At 42.2% G+C, this 19352-nt stretch overlaps 2 protein-coding genes across 3 annotated transcripts; both read right to left on the bottom strand.

The window, feature by feature from the left end:
• Positions 1 to 1408: 1408 nt before the first annotated feature.
• Positions 1409 to 2181, bottom strand: LOC108084335 (mitochondrial import inner membrane translocase subunit Tim29-like). Its single transcript, XM_017180496.2, has one exon. It carries the CDS (start codon positions 2096 to 2098, stop codon positions 1535 to 1537), a length of 564 nt encoding a protein of 187 aa, XP_017035985.1. The 5' UTR covers positions 2099 to 2181; the 3' UTR covers positions 1409 to 1534.
• A 303-nt stretch (positions 2182 to 2484) lies between these two features.
• Positions 2485 to 19230, bottom strand: myd (stromal cell derived factor mayday). Of its 2 annotated transcripts, none has more exons than XM_017180487.3 (4): positions 19037 to 19230; positions 9349 to 10492; positions 2926 to 3610; positions 2485 to 2817 (listed from the first exon to the last, which is right to left on the bottom strand). In XM_017180487.3, exons 2-4 carry the CDS (start codon positions 9819 to 9821, stop codon positions 2743 to 2745), a joined length of 1233 nt encoding a protein of 410 aa, XP_017035976.1. In that variant the 5' UTR covers positions 9822 to 10492; positions 19037 to 19230; the 3' UTR covers positions 2485 to 2742. The 2 variants fall into 2 exon arrangements, with proteins under 2 accessions (XP_017035976.1, XP_070143398.1); XM_070287297.1 differs by lacking the exon at positions 19037 to 19230 and adding an exon at positions 12444 to 12505.
• Positions 19231 to 19352: the final 122 nt, after the last annotated feature.

The raw sequence follows: 19352 nt of genomic DNA, 5'->3' as shown, positions 1-19352 counted from the left end.
CACACAGTGGCAGATAGAATGCTCGGTATGTGTCTGGAATATTTATGCGGGTTCCGGGCGGGCAAGCCGGCCCTTTGCCTTTCTCTATAAACAATTTCCTCCGAAGCCTGCAAGTATTTTCGGCACTCTCAGCAATTTTCCCACTGGCAAGTGACTGACTAATGTAACTTACGTGTACCCTCCTCCTCTCGTTTCCAGACCTTTCGGCCCTCCCATGCGTTCGCCAAGATGCCCCAATAATGCAAAGCATTTGTACCAGACAAGGCCGTTCCATTAGCTGGCCGGGATTCGTGGCGGCGTTGCCGGGTATCTCCGCCATCAAGTGGGGAGGAAGGTGGCATTTTTTGCGGCTCGCTGAGTTAGCCTAGCTCTGTGCCATTTGTTTTATGTTGCTAACTCAATTTATGAATACCACTCATGAATCATGGGGATTTTGAACCGTTCTTGTGGGCTTCTCCAAGAGCGGGTAAATGTGAAAGAAAGGTTATTAAGATAAAAGAGAATTTTGTAAATGCCTTTTTGGGCTTATAGCACTGCAGAGTTATGGCCCATTTCGAGTTGGTTGAGTCGAATTAAATCATAAAGTACCTATGCTTTTTTGGAAAGGAAAAAAAATCATATTATTTATAAAATTAAATATATATAAACATATCCTTTTCAACGTTAAAAGTGTATTATATTAAATCTCATCCGTCAATTTGTCTTTTCAACAGGAGAGCTAATCTTAAACCCAGTTTGATCGATCTAAGCCATATCCAGTTCCATGCCCACTTCGCACCGAACTCAAATATTCGAAAAGGAGCACGCTTACCCAGGTCTGTCCCGACCTCATCTCGTATGCATCGTCCTGTTGGCTTGTCCTTCGCATGTATCTTATTAACAGAATTGATGTGTTTGCTTATTTACTTAATGTCGGAGGGTATATGTTTCTCCTCCAGGCCCCCATTCAGCCAGTTGATTTTCCCTGCAAGGACTCACTTGCCGGCAACGTGTCCTTGCCATTTTACGTGCTCATTATCTGCGCTTCCGAACAATTAGATTCAATTACCCACCACCGCCCGCTTATTGTTGGGTTCGGGTAGAGCAAGCCCCTTGATTCTTCTATCCGCAGTGTCTGGCGTGTCTGCCTTTGATTAGATACGACTTGGACTGGGGATTATCATGCCCCTAACGCTATCCACCCTGGCTTCCTTGCCTGCACACACACATGTCACGTAGCTAAGTACATCCTGCCTCGGCTCCTGCTCCTCTGTATCGTGTACACAACAAATCCATCACTATTTACCGTACTTTTTAAATGATTTTCTTAGCTAACAGACTGGAAGATACTCCTTAACACCCCTCATACAGTCAATTACTTGTAAAATGCCCTACCAAGAGATTCCCTAAGTTTCGTCAGGATGGAAAAAACGGAGAGATATGTATAATGTATTTTGGAATAAAAAGAGCGCAAAAGCATCTTAGGGGTTTAGTAACTTAAGCTAGCTCCAGGGAAGAGAAAGATCGATCAGCGGCTAATCCATATCCGAATCCCTTACAAGTAATTAACATCGTAGTTGCGCATCTTCCAATTGAGCCGCCAGTACTTTTTCCAGAAGCCCACGTCGATAACGCGCTCGTGGAAGTTGAGGAAGCCCACCTTGGTGTATTCACAGATGGCCGGATATGTGCAGTCGTCCTCGTCAAACAGATCCACCCAGAGCAGCGTACAGATGCCCAGTGAGAGCAGACGGAGCTTCTTCTGGTTGATGGCTCGCTCCAACATGAGCAGATATTCCGCGGAAACGGGATTCTGCTGATCAGGCGCCACCGTGATCATAAGGTTGGTGTTCCGCCGCAGCTGCGTCATAAAGTACTCCTCGCCGGGATTGTTGACCACGGTCTGGTAGAGCAGAGCCAGTCCAGTGCCATAGGCCAGCGCCCACTTGGGATGGGCGTAGGACTCGCGCACTGCTCCAACCGCCACCTCAGTGTAGTCGCGCACCAGGCCGCTCCAGCACTTTATCCACTTCTCCACGAGCGTGTCCTTCAGCCGCTCCGGCATCACCAGCTTGTCAGCCAGACGCTGGCGAAGCGCCATGATGCGTACCAGTCGCATCTCGCTCCGTGTTTTCTGTGACAAAAGTCAATTTTGAGCAGTTTCGTCGATTCCTGGGAAATTATTGCAAGTGACACTTATTTATCATTCGTGCCGTGCCTTATTTATCATTGTGTTTCGTTTACCGGGGCAGAGACGGCAAGGGACACACAAATTGAACAAGGACTTAGCCTTAATGTGCAGTGATTTGTCAGCTCGGCGGGAGGATGTCCTTAGGGAGATTTCGAGGGCGGCTACAATTTAATTTCATACTTTGTTAAGGGGCAAATCATTTGTAATCTGAGATAAGCGAGGCCAGATGAGTTCAGATGAGTTGGGAAATGAATGGCGAATGGCGACATGTCTGCCCTGTCGCGCCCAAAAAAAGACACAATTAGGGTTACATAAAATTACGTATATTTAGTTGGTGTATGTGTGTGCCAATTTATGCTTGCTTAGCATGCTTACGATTAGTTATTGAAAGATCACACGAGAAATGATTTCCTTTCATGGTTACATCTGATCCTACTTGTTCTAGAGTACAAAGGTGAACACAAAATGCCTTTCGTCTAACTAAATTGTAGTTTTAGGTGCACAAACTTACAAATTAATATCACTATAAATGCTCAAAGGGGAAGGTGTGGTAAAGGCAACGCAACCAATAATTAGAATTCTGTGTGAAAACTGTTTGCCGTGTCTATCATCTTGGATTGCAGAAAGATCTCGGCATTGTCAGTCATCTGCAAGGATAGAAATCAAGTTGTATTTAATTAGTAACTTATACAAACACAGGAATATCCTTTAACTATTAATGAGCTTGATATCTACAGCTCTCCTGGCAATCTCACCTCTTTAAGGGTCAGCAGCTCGTCCTTGTTCTCATCGCACAGACTGAACAAGGTGGCCGCCTCCTGAAGGGCGTATCGCGGTGTCTTCGGGTTCACGTAGTTTAAGAGCTCGCCACGATCGGCTTTGCCGTCGTGGTTCTTGTCGATGATCCGCTTGAACTCCTCGCGACGCTCCACCAACGTCTTGGAGATCAACGACTTCCGCAGCAGGTCATCATCGTCGTCCACGTTCAGGTCGGAGAACTCCTCCAGCGTCAGCTGGTCGTCGCCATCCTGGTCGAACTGGCGCAGCAGGTCGTCCACCAGCTCTAGTAGATTGGACACGCTGGACTCGGGGTGCCGGAAGCTCAAGTACTCGTCGATGGTCAACGTGAACAGATCGGTGCGAGCGGCCTCCGACCAGCGGGCCTTGTCCCGCATCATGTCCTCCCTGGCCCGTCGATTCAGCGCCGTGTGCCGAATCTCATCGTGCTCATCGATGTCTGCCTCCGTCATGCCGTGCTCTCGCAGGAAGAAGCGATGGTATTCATCCCAGGTGATCAGCCCGTCCGCTGGTCCAATATCCACGCGCCGGAACTCGCGGGCATTGTTTAGGATCGCCTCGTCGATGTGCTCCACGATCCGACGGTTGATGTACTGGCCCATCTCCTGGATGGACAGTTTTCCATCGCGATTTCGATCGGCACTGAAACGAATTAATAGTTAAGGGTTAACATAATGTGAAAAATCAAAGGTTTAAAGTGCACAGTAATAATGTTATCCCAACCTCATAAATATTTTAAGTTACCCAGCAATTATGTTTAACTCTTTGAAAGTTAATGAACGCTATGTGTTTTAATGGCAATAATAAATCGTTTCTTCTTTTCAGATTTAATATATTTGGTGCATTATGAAAAAGGCTGATAATATTAAACTTGATGTATTACGGCAGCCTAATCAAATGTTTATTATACAATATAACCTACTGTCTGACTGGATCCACTGTCAGATGTTGCCTACTTCTCTGTTAGTGGTCCTTGCAGGCACTCCTTCCTCGTGCTTCCCAACTGCCTACCTCACCACAGAGAAGCGGTGACACCGAATGCTGCATATGACAGCTGTCTAATGATTTCTTAAGTCCTTGGGATTTGCACTTGGAAAAATTTATTAGTAAATATATATGAATTGGAAACAAAATACAGACAGGCAAAGCGTTAGGGTGTGGTCTGGTCAAGGTAAATACATAGTTTTGAAACAAGTAGGGCCACCAGCAGACAATCAAAAATATAATATTTATTAATAACATGTTGCTTATGCTTTAAAGAAAATATAAACATTATTTCAGTGGACCCTCGACTTTCCTTTCTCCAAGTGAGCCTGTGGGCGGTATACCGCCCCCGGCAATGAAGTGCGAATGCCCAAAACAGGTGTCAGACATTAAAGCTCCTTACTGGGGACTAGGAAACCACTGGAATAATCAGCGGATGCCAGCCGAGACCAATTGTTTGTGCCAGCGATTGTGTCTGTTTGTGTGTTTGTATATGGATGAGGTCTGTCGGTGTGTGCGAGAGTGTGGGAACCGGCAGGAACGGAACTCGCATCCGCAGGAGAAGCCGGGACACTGGCAGGAGACGGAAGCCCCGCCGCACTGTGGTTTCATTAGCATATAGTTGATAAATAAATAAAGTTGCAGCTAAAACGGTTTCAAGTTGCGCTTCCTTTGGCGAGAGAAAGTTTGCGCTTCGCCCGGCCCACCTAATTCCTCGCTTCGGTCACGTCCCTGCTCCAGCTCCAGCTGAAATGTATATGAGAAACGTTTGCGGTCTTTTCGAGTGGGATCAAAACGGAAAGGAGGGTAAATCCTCGAATATAAAAAGAAAGTTTTTGCTCTTTGCGTTTCTTCCTTTGGCATCTTTGGTACGTGCAAGAAGTGACTCGCAAAAATGTGAATGGGAACAACTTTTGCATTCGTTTTCAGGGGGAGAGACCCCCTGCAATTGAGGCTTTCGCAAAAGGGTTGGGGATAGAGTCGCCCCTTGGCCTAAGTTTCGGGGATTTGTTACAAAGCGCCAAGTGCATTTTGCATAAGCCTGCGGTTCCACCGAAGTTGGCCAATTGCTTCTGCCACAGACGATGCTCCTGCACGGCTCCTCGCTTTCTGCTTGTTTTATTTTTTGTGGCTCTGTCTAAGGATTTGTTAGACAGGATGCAATGCATAGAAGGGCTTTTGAGTGGTGCATAAAACTATTATTTGATTGCATATACACAGGGCTCCAGTGAACTTGTGTTCGCATTCATCTGCTCAACTCTTCTAGTCCCTCTACCTATCTCGCTCTGCGTCTCTCCGTCCTGCTCTGCCTCTCTCTTTTAGGACCGATGGCAGAGTTAGGTTCAACTGCTGAAAATTTAATGGGATTACCGAAACTTTATTTCGACTGTTTGGCCTAGGCCTCTCGACTTAAATTTCAAGTCTTCTTACTTTGGACAGTTGGTAAATTAGCTTTGCTTTTCGATCAAAAGTGTGTAAATAAAACATTTGTTAGCCGTAATTTTAAATTCAAAAGAAAAATCATATTCAAAAAGAAGCATCTTTGGCACTTAAAGAAGTAATTTTCCGTATGCAGTTGATAGAATGTTGTTAGAGTAAAGAGTAGCTAATAATAATCACTCACACAATTATATTTTACTTATGTACTTATATTTTGCTTACCTTTTTAGAAATTTATTTTCATTGTATTGTTACATTTAATATTCAATTTAACATAATTTAAGCCATAAGTAAAACAGCAAGTAGCTTCTGTAAGTAAGCATAAGTCTTTGGGTGTTAACTTCTCAAAAAATACATAAATCACATTAGCAACGCCGAACCATACACCACCACACACAGTTGGTAAGTGCACTAAAAACAATAGCAAAAATAGCGGCGAAAAACTTTTCCACGTTTTGCGCTCAAACTTGCCACCAAAGTTTATAGCATACTTTCGTGCGCTGCTGGAGGGAGACACCTTCTGCAGAAGGAAGTGTGCAATTTTAGCACAACGCCCAATCAAAGCAGAGCCGGCGGGGCGGACGGTGTTGGATGGGCGGGTGTCACGGCCGCCGCAGGCAGGACTAATTGGATGCAAAAGTCACCCTGGACACGGGCCCGGGACATTGTACATTGGACGGGGGACACGGAACAGTGGACATTAGCCCGCCTCACCGGTCGCGTCGGTCATGCATGGGGAATGAGATTGGAACTGCAAAACACAACTGTCGATGCCATGTGGCTGCCCATAAGAGGGGAACGGAGGAGGCTGGCGCCCAATTAAAATGTATGACAATGTCCCTATCAGCGGGCAGCGGAGACAGTGGCAGATACCATTTAATTGTTCCTAAAAATTGGACACCCACGCCCATGCCTAGCGATGACCGCATTATTAAAATGAAATTTAAATTCAGAAAGGGAGGGCTCGGCCGGGAATTGGGTTCACCAAATGACGGCTATTAATTTCAGCCACGCAATTATCACAACATTTTCTGGTCGGTTTAATTGCAGTTTAATTCGAAGGAGACAAGTGGAAATCTCCACATAACTCACACAACCCCCGAGGGGCCTTAAATATCCGAAAATTCGCAAAACAATGGGCATTTAAAGCGTTTGGTGCCCCCTTTACGCTTTAATTGCTTTCCAGTGTTTTAATTTGATTTGAATTTCGATTGCCCGAGAATTTCAAATTTAATAAATGTAACATTTTTTCCCCAACCGGGCTGGCATAAATTTTCAAATATATTGGGGCAATAAATGCTATGCAAATAATTTTAATTTCGTCAGAATAGAAATTCGACTGAACTCGGTCTCGGGTCCTTTGGGCTTCAATGGTTTTAAATGTTATCCTTCATCAAATATTAATAAAGCCTCTGCAAATGTGTGCCCCGAACACATGCACGCAGCAATGAATGTATATATTTGCAAACAAATACGGACACCAAATGCTTTCCCGGTATCCCCGCCAAAGCGAGATCCTCTGGAGTTGGCTGGACTTTGGTGGCGGGCATTCATAGTCGTATTTACTTAAAGCCCTCCCGTGTTTATATTTACAGAAAACTACAGCCATAGCTCCGCTGACGGACAGCTTCCTGGGGGGCTACCTTCGGGGGTTTGAACTGGTTATCAAAAGTGGCGAAAATCGGGTAAGAAAGAGCTAAAAAGGACTATGGAGGTGAACGAAGCCAATGAAAATGGCCAGGGTTGAGGCTGACCATGAAATTAGGTGACATTCATGTTAAAAAAAAAAAGGTTAGGAAACAAATGGAATGAGGTTAATTTAAGGGGGGGGTAAGGTATTTAATTTTTTTTTTCGTAAATTTTTTTTATTTTTTATTTTAAAAGTTCAATATCTTAAGAATATTGTGTCCAAGTTTTACATCAATCAAAGTAAAATTGACGAAGTTATGCGGAGTTGAACGAAGGTCGTCTGGTGTTCAATGCATGAGAATCACAAAGTTTAAAGCGCTCTCCTGAAAAATGCCATTTTGAAAATCGGTGTACACGATAACTAAAAATATACTGAACCAATCGGTTTGAAATTTGGAACATAACTTCTTTAGATAATTCTACAGGTATTCTCGTCGAGCTTTTTTTAATTTTTAATTTTCTTATATTTTTTATTTAACAAATTAACTTAATTTTTTAGTCAAAAATCGGGGTTTTGACTTCAAATTTTGATAAAAAATAGGGAAAAAATTTTAAAAATAAAAACGCTTCGAGAATACCTCGGGACACTTATCCTTTAACGAATGAGGTATAATTTTTGTAGATCGGATGATTCTGTGGACAGTTAGGATGTACACCGCAAACCAACTTTTTTTGGAGGCGACTCGGGAGATTCCCTATAACTCCTCTACCTCTAAATATTTTTCAATACAAAATTTATCACAAACTGTTCAAATGTTGTGTTATTATATGGTATTTAATTCGTTAAGCTAGCTTTAGCCGTTTCGCCACAACATTTTTTTGAAAAGTGGGCATTTTTGCACCGAATTAACCTTACCCCCCCCTTAAGTAACGCATCTGCAAATGATTAATATATATTTACTCTTTATAAAACTGAAGATTTAATTAATTTACAACAAATAAAGCCACAAGTCAGAGAGTTATTTTCTCACTGCTCAATTTGTATAAAATCTGTCATTTAATATGCATCTTTCCTAATGAAAATGACACAAATTCTTATGCACACCAAAGAAAATATCAAATCTCTACTGGTAATTAAAATCCTGACTGGTTTAATCGCCTGAAGCGAACGTAATTTATCTTAATATTAGTGGGAAACCCAACAAGTAGACGGAAGCCTTTCCACTCTATTGTTTATTGAATCGAAATGAGTTTTAGCAAAAAGTTTCAAGTTTAGCAACCACAACTTTGACTGCTTTTAACGGATAAGAGATGGGAAAACTTTTGGTTAAGGGCAAGGAAGCAAGTCGAATAAATATGAAAATGCTGTGACAGTTTGATTTCCCTCTCTCTTATTTATTTGGCCCAAAATTTATTTCCTTGCAAATCCTTTTCGACACCTCAAGTTTTATTTTCCTGTTGCCATCTCGGTTTTTGGTTAAGAAATTCCTGGCATTTTGACTGCTTGATTACCCCGAAGCCCTACAGCATCGGATGCACTTTCCCCCTAGGAACATGACTGAAACTTTTCAGTTTACGTCTGACCACCTCGGTGCTCTCCCCACTACTAATCCATTACGGACTTTAGTAGATTCAAGCATTTGGCCAATTGCCTAATCGCTTGTGCAGAAACTGAGAAGGTATTATGAAGCTACTTAAAATAATTAGGGGGTCTACATGCTTTTCGTTTATAGTAAATAAGTATGAGTCTTTAAATGATATTACATATACATTTAACTATGTAAATAAAAAAATTCCAATATATATATTTATATTTTTAAAGACTTTCTTAAGCCTTATCTAACATTCTTCCCTGGCAGCCCTAATTTAATATGTCTTTTTTCAACAACAAAACTGTTCAATCAAAGTTTATTATCTTCGCATGGCGGCCAGCTTGTAATTCGATTATCCTGATTGCTCGGAACGAGTCAAGAGCGTAGTAGAAAACAAATCTCGGTCCGTGTCCCTATTGATCCGATTTTGCCCCCTGACGTTGCTCACCCTCCTTGCTGCTACAGGACATCCATCAATTTTAGCTGCCTTGGCTGCATTGCCACTAATTTTTACAATTTGTCGTACACAGAGTTATGGCGGTCACTTTCAGAGCTCCACTGAGTGGGGAAACGGGAACGGGAACGGATGAGTGTTGGGGCGATGAAAGCCGCAGCAACATCGTTATCCGCAACAATAAAGAAGCCACCGAACTAGTGCCAAATTATCAACAGAACAAACCGAGGAGGGCCCGGGCTCAAGGCCATAACTCAGGCACCCTTACAGGCGCAACTTACCGTTTGAATGCTTTTGCCAGTATTTGCTTCTCGTTCACATTGCTGGCCGCCAAAATAACTGTTTCGGGCTGGTTAGGGGATTGGCTGGCATTGCCCGCCTTCTCCTGTCCCTTTCGGCGGTGGGGATTCTGATGCTCACTCCCCAGATCAAAACTGTTCGCCACGGGCTGGGTCTTTAGTCTGTTCTGGTGTTTTTGTTGCTGCTGCTCTAGTTCCTGCAGCGCATTCAGCTGGCTTCGGCCGACTGTCCCACGTTGGGCGCCACTCTGGCCCGCATTGGGCGCCATTTTCGGCTCGGCCTGAGTGCTGCTGCTGCTGCTACTACTGCTGCTCTGCTCCTTGAGCTGCTGCTGCAGCTTGTGGCTAGTGCTGTGCAGGATCAGGCCAATGAAAAACATATAAAACAAAATTGCACACAATGTCGAGCAGCGCAGCCAGCGAAAGCTTTTGCTCAGCTTGTTAACGAAAGTCATTTTGTTGCCGCCGCCTTCGTCGACGTCCTCGTCGTCGTCGTCCTTTTGGCTCTCGCTTCCGTCGTTCTTGGTGCTGCCCCTGCCACCGCTGGACAATGGATGGCAGTGGTGTGGCTGATGGTGATGCCGATGATGCTGATGGCGACGGGGAGGCGCTGGTGGCGATGATGGGACCAGCTCTAGGTTCTGGTACACCGACTCCTCCTCCTCGGTCCACTCCGTTTCCGGGTCCTGCTCCAACTTGGACCGCAGCTTTTAGGACTCGTTGCGTGTAATTTGCTGTAATTTCGCTCCTCTCTCTTGCCTTGCCTTTTGGAGCCAGAAGCACCTTTGGTTGTTGGCGCTGCTCCTGTTGCCGTCGTTGTTGTAATTGTACATTAATTGACTTTTATGTTGCAACCAGCGACAGGCAGACAACGAAGTCGTTCTCGTTCTTGTTCCAATTTGCTTCACAGCGGCCACGCCCGGCTTCCGCCCCTTCTTTTATATAGTTAGGACGGGGCGCCAAAGTAACAAGTTCTAATACCAATTTGATGTGTTATTGCCTTTCGCACGATTCCCATTTCCTTTATGCCGGGGCTCCATCTTGTCTGCATTTTACACCAATTTCACATGATTGTTCGGGGCGCCATTTCCATTACGCGCGCTGATAATGTTGATGATGGTGGGGCCTGTCGAGCACAGGAGAAGAAGAAGGAAATGGATTTTGCATGAGTAAAATAAAGTTAAGGAAATCGTTCTACATTGCGAATTCGGTTCAGTGGATAACGATGACAAAAGCGGGATGCAAATTCCAGATGCTGCACTGTCATCTTGTTTAAATGTAAAAATGGATAAGATATATAAATTTGGGATGACTTCGCCTCAGAAATGCAAAGTTTATGTTAATGTTTATAATTAAAAGTTTGTATACTGTGTTTGTATATTATATTTAGCATGTTCTCCTACTGGTTGCTTATACTTAATATATGATACGTATACGTAATATGTATATAATACCTGGTAATACTGAGCATGTAAATATTCGCCTGGTAATGCTGATTTAACATATTTTAAGGCATTTCAAGCTTTCGATATAAATATGAATAAGGAATTGAAAACGAAGGAAATAATAAAAAATAAAAAGTTTATACTCAACATTTTGCTCCTTTAAGAGCTCGTACTTCACTTAAGCATTTCTCTCCCTTTCCAGCAACCAAACTTTTACCACAAAGTTATTAATTAGCCATTGCTGAATCTCTTTGCTTCTCAATGAGGGCGAAATCAAATAAATAAGGTCAAAAGGTGGAAGGGAATGCAGTCATTAAGCAGCCAACGAGCGCATTAAAAACACCCATAAATTTCACTTCTGTGTTATTATGGAGGAAGAGCGCTTCAGGTAGGGATGGGTACCAACGTTCTGCTATAAAAGGGGGCCATCCTAATGACTTGCATAATAAAAAGTACTAAGACAGAAGTCGTAAATGAGACAAGATTAGATGAGAGCTCAGATGAGATGAGCTTGTGGCACCCTATGTCAGGGTATTGACATTTATAGGCTTCCATGCACGGATCCAGGTTGTTCGCCATTAAACAGATATAAATTGTAAGAGCAGTAATATAATCTGCACTAGTGCCGGATTTCATGACCTATTGAGTTTCCTATGAAACGATTTCTCCACTGCGTACATTGATATAATTATATTTATTCAGACTGTTGAGTTATTGGAAATTTCTGTTGAACTGTAAACAGTTGGATGCGGAATTGCTTTTCCAACATTTGCCTACCGATTTCCCGTTTAAAGTCCAAATAATTATGTTTATACCCCTTTGAGTAAATATTTTATGCAATCTGGCTCTTATTCAGCGATGCTCACTTGTGTATCGCGAGCAGTTTCCAAACTCGTCGATGGCAACTCGCACGGTTCCGCGATTCATGTTCAATTCGATTTGACTTACTGACTCAATTTGCTCTTCTGAATATGCTGCACATGTGTCCATATGTGCTCATACGTACGCGTATCTGTTCGTTTTATGATCTCACTGGCTGTTGCCGGTGCCTGGGATGTGTTGGTCTGTTGCCACACTTTTTAACGCCATTGTCTCGCGTGGCTTGCTTTTGCTTTCGTTTCGCTGGCTGCGCTTGTCGTTGGTGTGCTCTTGTTTTTGTCTTTTATTGGCCAACAGAAAACCAGTTGAGCGTCTTTTTAAATCCATCGTACACTGGGGAAAAGGTTTGTTGGCCAAGTCACTCGGAAATATAGGTCTACTACTGCTACTATACTTGCTACCCTTAACCTGTCAAAATTTTATTATTATCCTTAAATAGCAACCTAAATTATTTTAACAAGTCAAACTAAACTTCTTTGTAAGCTTTTAAGATTAAACTGGTTTGTGGCTTTCTTAGTTTACATTTCTATGTGTCGAAGGGAGCATCTAAAGTCTTTCCTATTGTAAGTCTACTGGGGAGCTATTCAGACACTCAGAAACTCATAAGCGAGTCGCAGATGTTTCATTCATAGTCGGTCGGGTATTGTGTTTTGTTGGCCAACAACATTTACCCATTTCCATTCGTTGTTGCCACTTATACTGTTTGTCAGTTTTTTCGCTTTCTGCTTTTATGCCCTGGTTGGTTATACTCACATTTATCAGAAATTTGTAACGCCTTAGAGTCTAAACTACTGAACTTATACCAGTTGGCGAGCTAATAATCCTCAGACCAAAGGGTACATTTTTAGTTGATTATAATGTACTCCTATTTGTACATTACACTCCATTATCTTTAAATGCTAAATCACTTTAGGGTATCCCAACTTCGAATTGGGAGTGTAAGCTGCCTTTTCTAGTTATTAACTGCTTCTCTTTCGCATTGGCTCTTTGTTTCTCTCCCTTTTGGCTGCAACCTTGTTTTATGTCTCTGTGAACTCTTGTTGGTTATTAGCTTGTCCGCACTCCCAAACAGATGGCATCGGAGCAGTCCGGTGTGGGAATTGGGTGGCAGGGAGCGGACCCAGAAGGGAGGAACAAAAAAAAAGTTGGTAATAAATTTTTAATGAAATTTCTGTGCAACCTTAATGAAAATCGGGCGAATCGTTGGCAGGGACAAAGACAAATGGAGGAGCAGCAGAACCGGAGATAGAAGATTTTTTAATCAAATTTATTTCATATCGGGAAATCAAATCCAATTAGCAACTTTTTAAGAACTTTCCTCTTGACTGCCTGTTTTCCATTTCGCATTTCCCATTTTCCTCTTGCATTTGCCAGCCCGCCAGAAGAGCCAAAGTGGATGTGCTCCAGTAACTGCTCATTAAAAGTGTCCCTCGCAATGAGATTGTTATAGGGATCCATGTTGGACGCCCACTTAAAGGCGTCCCTCAGATAGTGTCAATTTCAATAAAAATCGATGACGTGGCAAAAAGTGCAGGGGCATAAAGGGAAGGGAAGCGCAATGAGGGAAGGAGGTTAAAAAAAATGCGTTAAACTTTATTGCACAACTATTGCCAGACAAGTGGAGTGGTGGTGGGGAATGGGAGCTGCCTGCCTGGAACAGCGATAATCTCTGGATGGTTGCACAAGTTTAAAGATTTGATTTGGCAAGCGCCGTGATGGGGGAATTCTCCGCTTCCGCCCCGAGCATTACAAATCGATGATAACGATGACGATGATGAAATGTTGGTTCAGTCACTGACGGATCTATCCTGTATGAAGGATGTGCGGGGCAGCACTGGGGGGTGGGTAAGGAGCGGATGATTGGCCAGTTGAGATGAGAAATATCGCACAGTTGAGGGATAACAGTTTGATTGTTTGCTCCCAGAGAAATTCACTTCAGAGCGGCACAGAGACAAGCTAAATACTGGCAGTTCAAGAATGTTTGTGCGGTATAGAAATGCGGAGAAACTATGTGGGGGAGAGGCTAATCGGAGATGGAAAATGCTACGATTAAAGGCTCCCAATGCAGTTCAAATCCTTAAAGACTTTTAACTATTTGCCAAAAGTTGTTTATGCTTATAATGGAAATTCATTTTTGAATAAGACTTGTCCTGTATTAAATCCAATTTTAATAACTGTTCAATATTTGATTTTGGTAAAGTTAATAAGTGCCAAGAAATTAAGTTAACTTACTTTATCTCGCCCTCTTTACTGCCTTCAGAATCTAGACTAATAATTAAATTTGTATGGCATCACCTGCAGCAATCGCATAACTTAATTTGTATTTAAACAAGAAATTAATACAAATTGTACAACTCTTCTATCACTGATTTTAATACGAGCCAAAGAATTTCAATATGCTTACAGGAGCACAAAGCTCTTGGATATTCATTCATTGTATAAACGCATTCATAAATTTGTACATTTCCCCCCTTTATTCATTTTCAATTTGTGCAGAAATAAGTAATCCAAAACGGAGACAAATCAATAGTATTAATTATGAAAAACTCGCACACAACTAGCCAACTATTTCTGTCCAACTATCTGACCATTCATCGTCTCGTTTCTATCTCTATTCCTAATTGAACATCAACAAAATCACCAAAAACCACGCAAAAACCCCGCTGGGCACTATATAGCAGCTACCATGGAAACGGAAAGAACAACAACGCAACATGCCAACATTCCATTAAATATGCATAGGAAAATCCATTTCAATTTTTTGCTCATAACAATTTTCGAGACTCTGACATTTCAATTAAAACGAAAAACGATTTGTTGAGCTTTTGAGCAGCACCACCGATGGTCATGGCGATGACGATGGTAATGATGTTGATGTTGAGAAGGATTATCATAAACAAACACCCAAGGGGGTGGATAGCTAAGTGGGCGATTATAGATTTAATTTAACTTTTTAATGAACCAAAGTTCATGCAGCAGGCACCCATTTGAGCCCATCATTTAGCCCAATTAGCAAATGTTTTTCCTTGGGATAATCCTGTGCTTAAAACCCAGTTCATGAATGTGGGTTTAAACTTAAATCTCCGAGGCTCGCAATACTGGCTACATCTCCTTTCTTGGTTGAAATATATATGTATTTTTTTTTTTGCGGCCATAATCAACTCTTCTTCTGGGCAAAGTCAAAGCTGGCCCATCTGCGTGTGTGCATGTGCGAAAACTGCACTCAATCAGTGCCAAGCAAACAACCTGCAACACCAACAACCAACAGCCAAATGGGAAGCGAATGGAAAAGAGCAGGAAACAGACAAATAAGTTGATTTGTTTGTTGTTTGTAGAGAATGAAAATGCCGAAAAAGCGCACTGCAAATGCAAATATCCACTGGAGAGAACGGAGGTTAATGAAAGAAAACCACGTTGCACCCTGAATACCCTTTATAGAAATTTCATCGGAAATTACTTCAGATATTACTATATAATTTAACTTAAAAATGTCTTAATTTTATTTTGACACAAATTTCCCATATTAAATCATTTTCACATAAGCTTGCCCGCTTACGTGTCGTATACGCAATGTGGTCGCTGCTGGAACATTGCTAGCAGAGCATTGCTCTGACACTACATCAGGTGGCAGGCATGGAGAAGGAGGTCGCAATTCTGGGAGAAGTCCCCACACCCGGTAAAGTGAACAACAAAACTTGGGATGCACTTTAATGCAAAAGCCCCGACCCCGAGCACAAACAGATGCACACGCGCACAGCTGCCTTCGGGGCCACGACATTGGCACTCATCGTCCTGCAGTCAGATGCCAGGTGATGGGTTCGCCACCAGTCTCAGTGTCAGCCGCGCGACCCGAGCTGAGTTCATTTCGCATTTTTGAACAATTTACACATTGGATTCCGACAAGGCATTCATATGCAAATGATCTTTTATTAGGTGTTCCATGACCGGAGAACGGATGAAACTTGGAATCGATTGGGGGGAGAATCGACTCCCAGTGAACCGGAGCGAATGGCAACAGACTTGAGGGCAATACGAAATGGAAATTGGAGTCTCGACTTGGGAGTGGATTGCTGTTTGGATTATTGAATTGATTGTCCCTTTCTTTCCTTTTCTCTGTTCGGTTACTTGCTTACTATTTTGCATTTTGTGGCAGTAGTTGGAAATGGTAGTTGGGCTTGTCAGCTCTTTTTAGATTAACAACCAGAAAGTACCTTAGTTTCGCTAAAATATATATCTTTTATAATTAACCAAAATAAAATACACTCCTTCATTCCGTGTTATCAGAAGCCCCGAAAAAGTACTGACATTGATGGATGGACCCCGCTGCATAGCTCAGAAGATAAGTTTCCCCAGCTCAGCCAAATCAATCAACCCGGACACTTGGCGGAAAATATAGGGAGGACATTGGAGAACAGATTGCCTTAGTTCCGAGATAATTACTGCAAAGTGGATTAACTAAGCTAATCTAGGCTAGCCACCGCCACGTGCCTGCCTCACTGAGCAAACCAACAAGATTATCGTCCAACAATTTATTATTTTATTTTTGTTTAATTGCAATTTGATTAGGCTTAATTTGGGTTGCCACAAAACCGACAATGGGGCATGAATAACACGTTGTTCCCCAGGCTTAGACAGAACTCATAAAGGTCTAACTTGGTACACCACGACGTATGTGTAATATGGTTGGCTTTGTCATATTCCAAACCGTATTAATCGTAACCAAATACGTTTCTAATTATAATGTATTTAGGTGCCAAATTGCCGGTTGGGTGATTGTGTTACGTTACCAGGAATTGGAATGGAAGCTGGGCTTTGTATAAATTTACATTACGGTTACATTAAGCTAAGCAAAAGACTTGAAGAGTCAGGGATATATATTAAGGAAAAAACATTTAATATCTGAATATGAATAATAACATGTCTAGATTACTCTTTCACTGCGTTGCAAACTGCTAATTAAAATTATTATACCCTATATAATTCATCAATAAATATTGATTATAAAACTTTAAAATGTATCCATAAATAAACGTAATGCAAGAAAAAGACTGACAGATATAGAAAGAAAACAAAGACAAAACTCAGGGGGGGTCACGACTGTCGTTTTGCCAGTTTTTGTCTTTGGTCGTATAAAAGTGAAAGTTTGCTTTAAGCCAACAAACCCGCACCCACACACACAGACCCGCTAATGCATATATATACACCAAATGCCACTTGTTAGCACACACGTGTGCGTTTGTAATTTTAACTGCAACTGTAGCTGTGACTGTGAGCCGACATTTAAACGTAACAGACACTTGAGTCGAGCATAGAAATGTCAGGCGTCGGACGCGTGGCGAAAAAGGGGCTCGCAGTGGAAGGGTTGGGGAAACCCCTTACGAACGAATATGCACCAGTGTGGGTGTGGGTGTGCAGGGTGTTGGGTGGTGTTGGGGCAACAATAAACCGTTGGGGAGTGCAACAAATGCATGAATAAACAACAACTCAATTTGAATAAAGCAACAGCAGCGCGGTCGACGTCGCTGGCTGATGACGGGAGGTGTGAAGTGTAAACTGTGAAGCTCAGCTTTAAAGTCAACTAAGCTTCTGGTAGCTGCTTTGGAGAAAAACCTTATTGCAGAAAAATGTAAGCCAACGCTCGCCTTTCCGGGTTAAACTTTAAGATTAAACCGATGTATGTACATATGTCAGAGTATATAGCAAAGTGCATATATTTTTTACCACCCTTGAGTATAAACACAAAAATTTCATTAGATTCTTTTGTTTTTAATTTCTGAAATCTAGAAAATTTTAATTTTTATTACCCAATAACACGATATTTTGAAGCGTCAGTTACTTAATTAAATACATACAAATGGTTTAAATCAAATATATTTAATTACTTTATAAATTATACACAAAGTTGACCACAAAGTGACAAACGGGCATAATAAAAACAGTTTCCAGAATATTTTCAATTATTAATTACAAAATAAAGGGGAAAAACAAACTGAAATTATTTGTATAAAATTTGATAAACTTGTTTTTCATCCAACAAACACTCGGGTGTTTATGTAAGCCGACAAAAAAAAACATTTTGGCTCCGCTACAAAAACTGGTTCGCAGCGCTTGGCTTGTCTTGCGTTTATTGCATATAACAATTGATTTTCGCTGCGAGACGGGGAAAATGCAAATGAAAATGGAAAAGGGTCTTGCGCCAGAGCGGGACAGGAGGAGCGGAAAATGTAGTTTCAAACAAACTTCCAATTGGCGAACACACAAAAGCAACTCTCAGCCAAACACGCACACACACTGGCACACTCAGTACATAGCCCGACGAGTGAAGGGGTGGCAGGGGTTGGCGCCACCTGCTAGCTGGGGCCACTGCAACAAAAATGACAAACGTGCTTTTGATAGACTTGTTGACGACAAGCTCCTGGCTGGCACTTGGCAGCTGTCAGCTACAGCCACATACGCCTCACACACGTATGCACTGCGAGAAACGAGGTGAGAGCTGTTAAAAGGGCTTCGCGAGAGTAAAGGCCTTGCGACTAATGCCTAATAGCCAAAAATAAATATATGTATATTAAAGGTTACTCTTAAGGCTTTTTTTATTTATTTTTATTACAGCGATATAATTTCTTGGCTTGACAAGATATTTATCTCTTATATGAACGTTTAGTTAAGTCGGCAGTTTTTAGTCCCAAAAAGACTTTTGTCAGAAGACAAGTGCAGTAGGTTTAACTTTCACGACAAAAACTCGATCTATGTATGATCTGGCATGTAGTCGAATATGTTGATTGTCTCAAGCCGAATATAAATTTTTTTATTATTTAATTATTTATAATATTAAAGGAAGTAATGTAAATTGAGTTATGCTGTTGAAACTATTTAAAATGTCAACAAAATCATATTTTATTTACTAATTATCGTTTTAGCGATTCGGAAAAGTTGTCTCTGTGTACTTTTGGGTTATTTTGGGTGTCTGGGCGTGCTGGTTAGCACAAGCGTAAGCGTGGTAGTGGCTGGTTAGCTGGTTGGCTGACGAAGGAGTTGCGAATTTTGTAAGCAGTTTTATTGTCGGGGTCCATTAATAAATAATGCCGAAAATCAATAGAATGACCCCTTGCGATTGCCATTTTTACGGCTGCCACCGCGCATTTCATACTGCAGTCGGCTGGAACTGTGCTTGTGTGCGTTTAATACATTTAAACGTATTTTGTGGTCCAATCCTGGTAATTTCAATTACAATCCACTTTGGCCAGTCGCGCTCATTGCAATCAATTTTCTGTGTTTATTACGGCCCGTTCACGGTTACTGCAGCAACAGTACCCGACTTGGCCAAAACTATCCCCCACTGCACTCACTTTTGCTTTTGGCTGGCTGCTTGTTTTGTTTCTCTGTTGACTTGGTTTACGCGCGCGGGCCAGAACGAGATGACGACGATGGCGTCGTGAGTTTCGTAAACGTGTTTTTGTTACGGCCCAGACGACGGATGACGCGAACTGGGTTAGCCGAACACGTCCGATTCGCAGCAGCAGCGATTACGTACTGACTTGGTCTTTTGGTCAGCTCAGAGCCAATCGGAGCCGAAGTAACAACAAGCCCGAAGTAGAAAGCGGAGCCGACGGTTAGTTGTGTGCGGTGGGTCAGTTACTTTTTAATATAGGCTATGATATATGC

Source organism: Drosophila kikkawai, chromosome 3R (assembly GCF_030179895.1).
Source record: "Drosophila kikkawai strain 14028-0561.14 chromosome 3R, DkikHiC1v2, whole genome shotgun sequence".
In the NCBI taxonomy this organism is placed as follows: domain Eukaryota; kingdom Metazoa; phylum Arthropoda; class Insecta; order Diptera; family Drosophilidae; genus Drosophila; species Drosophila kikkawai.
Note: the sequence above shows the minus strand (reverse complement) of the source record. Positions and strands in the feature narration are given on the sequence as shown.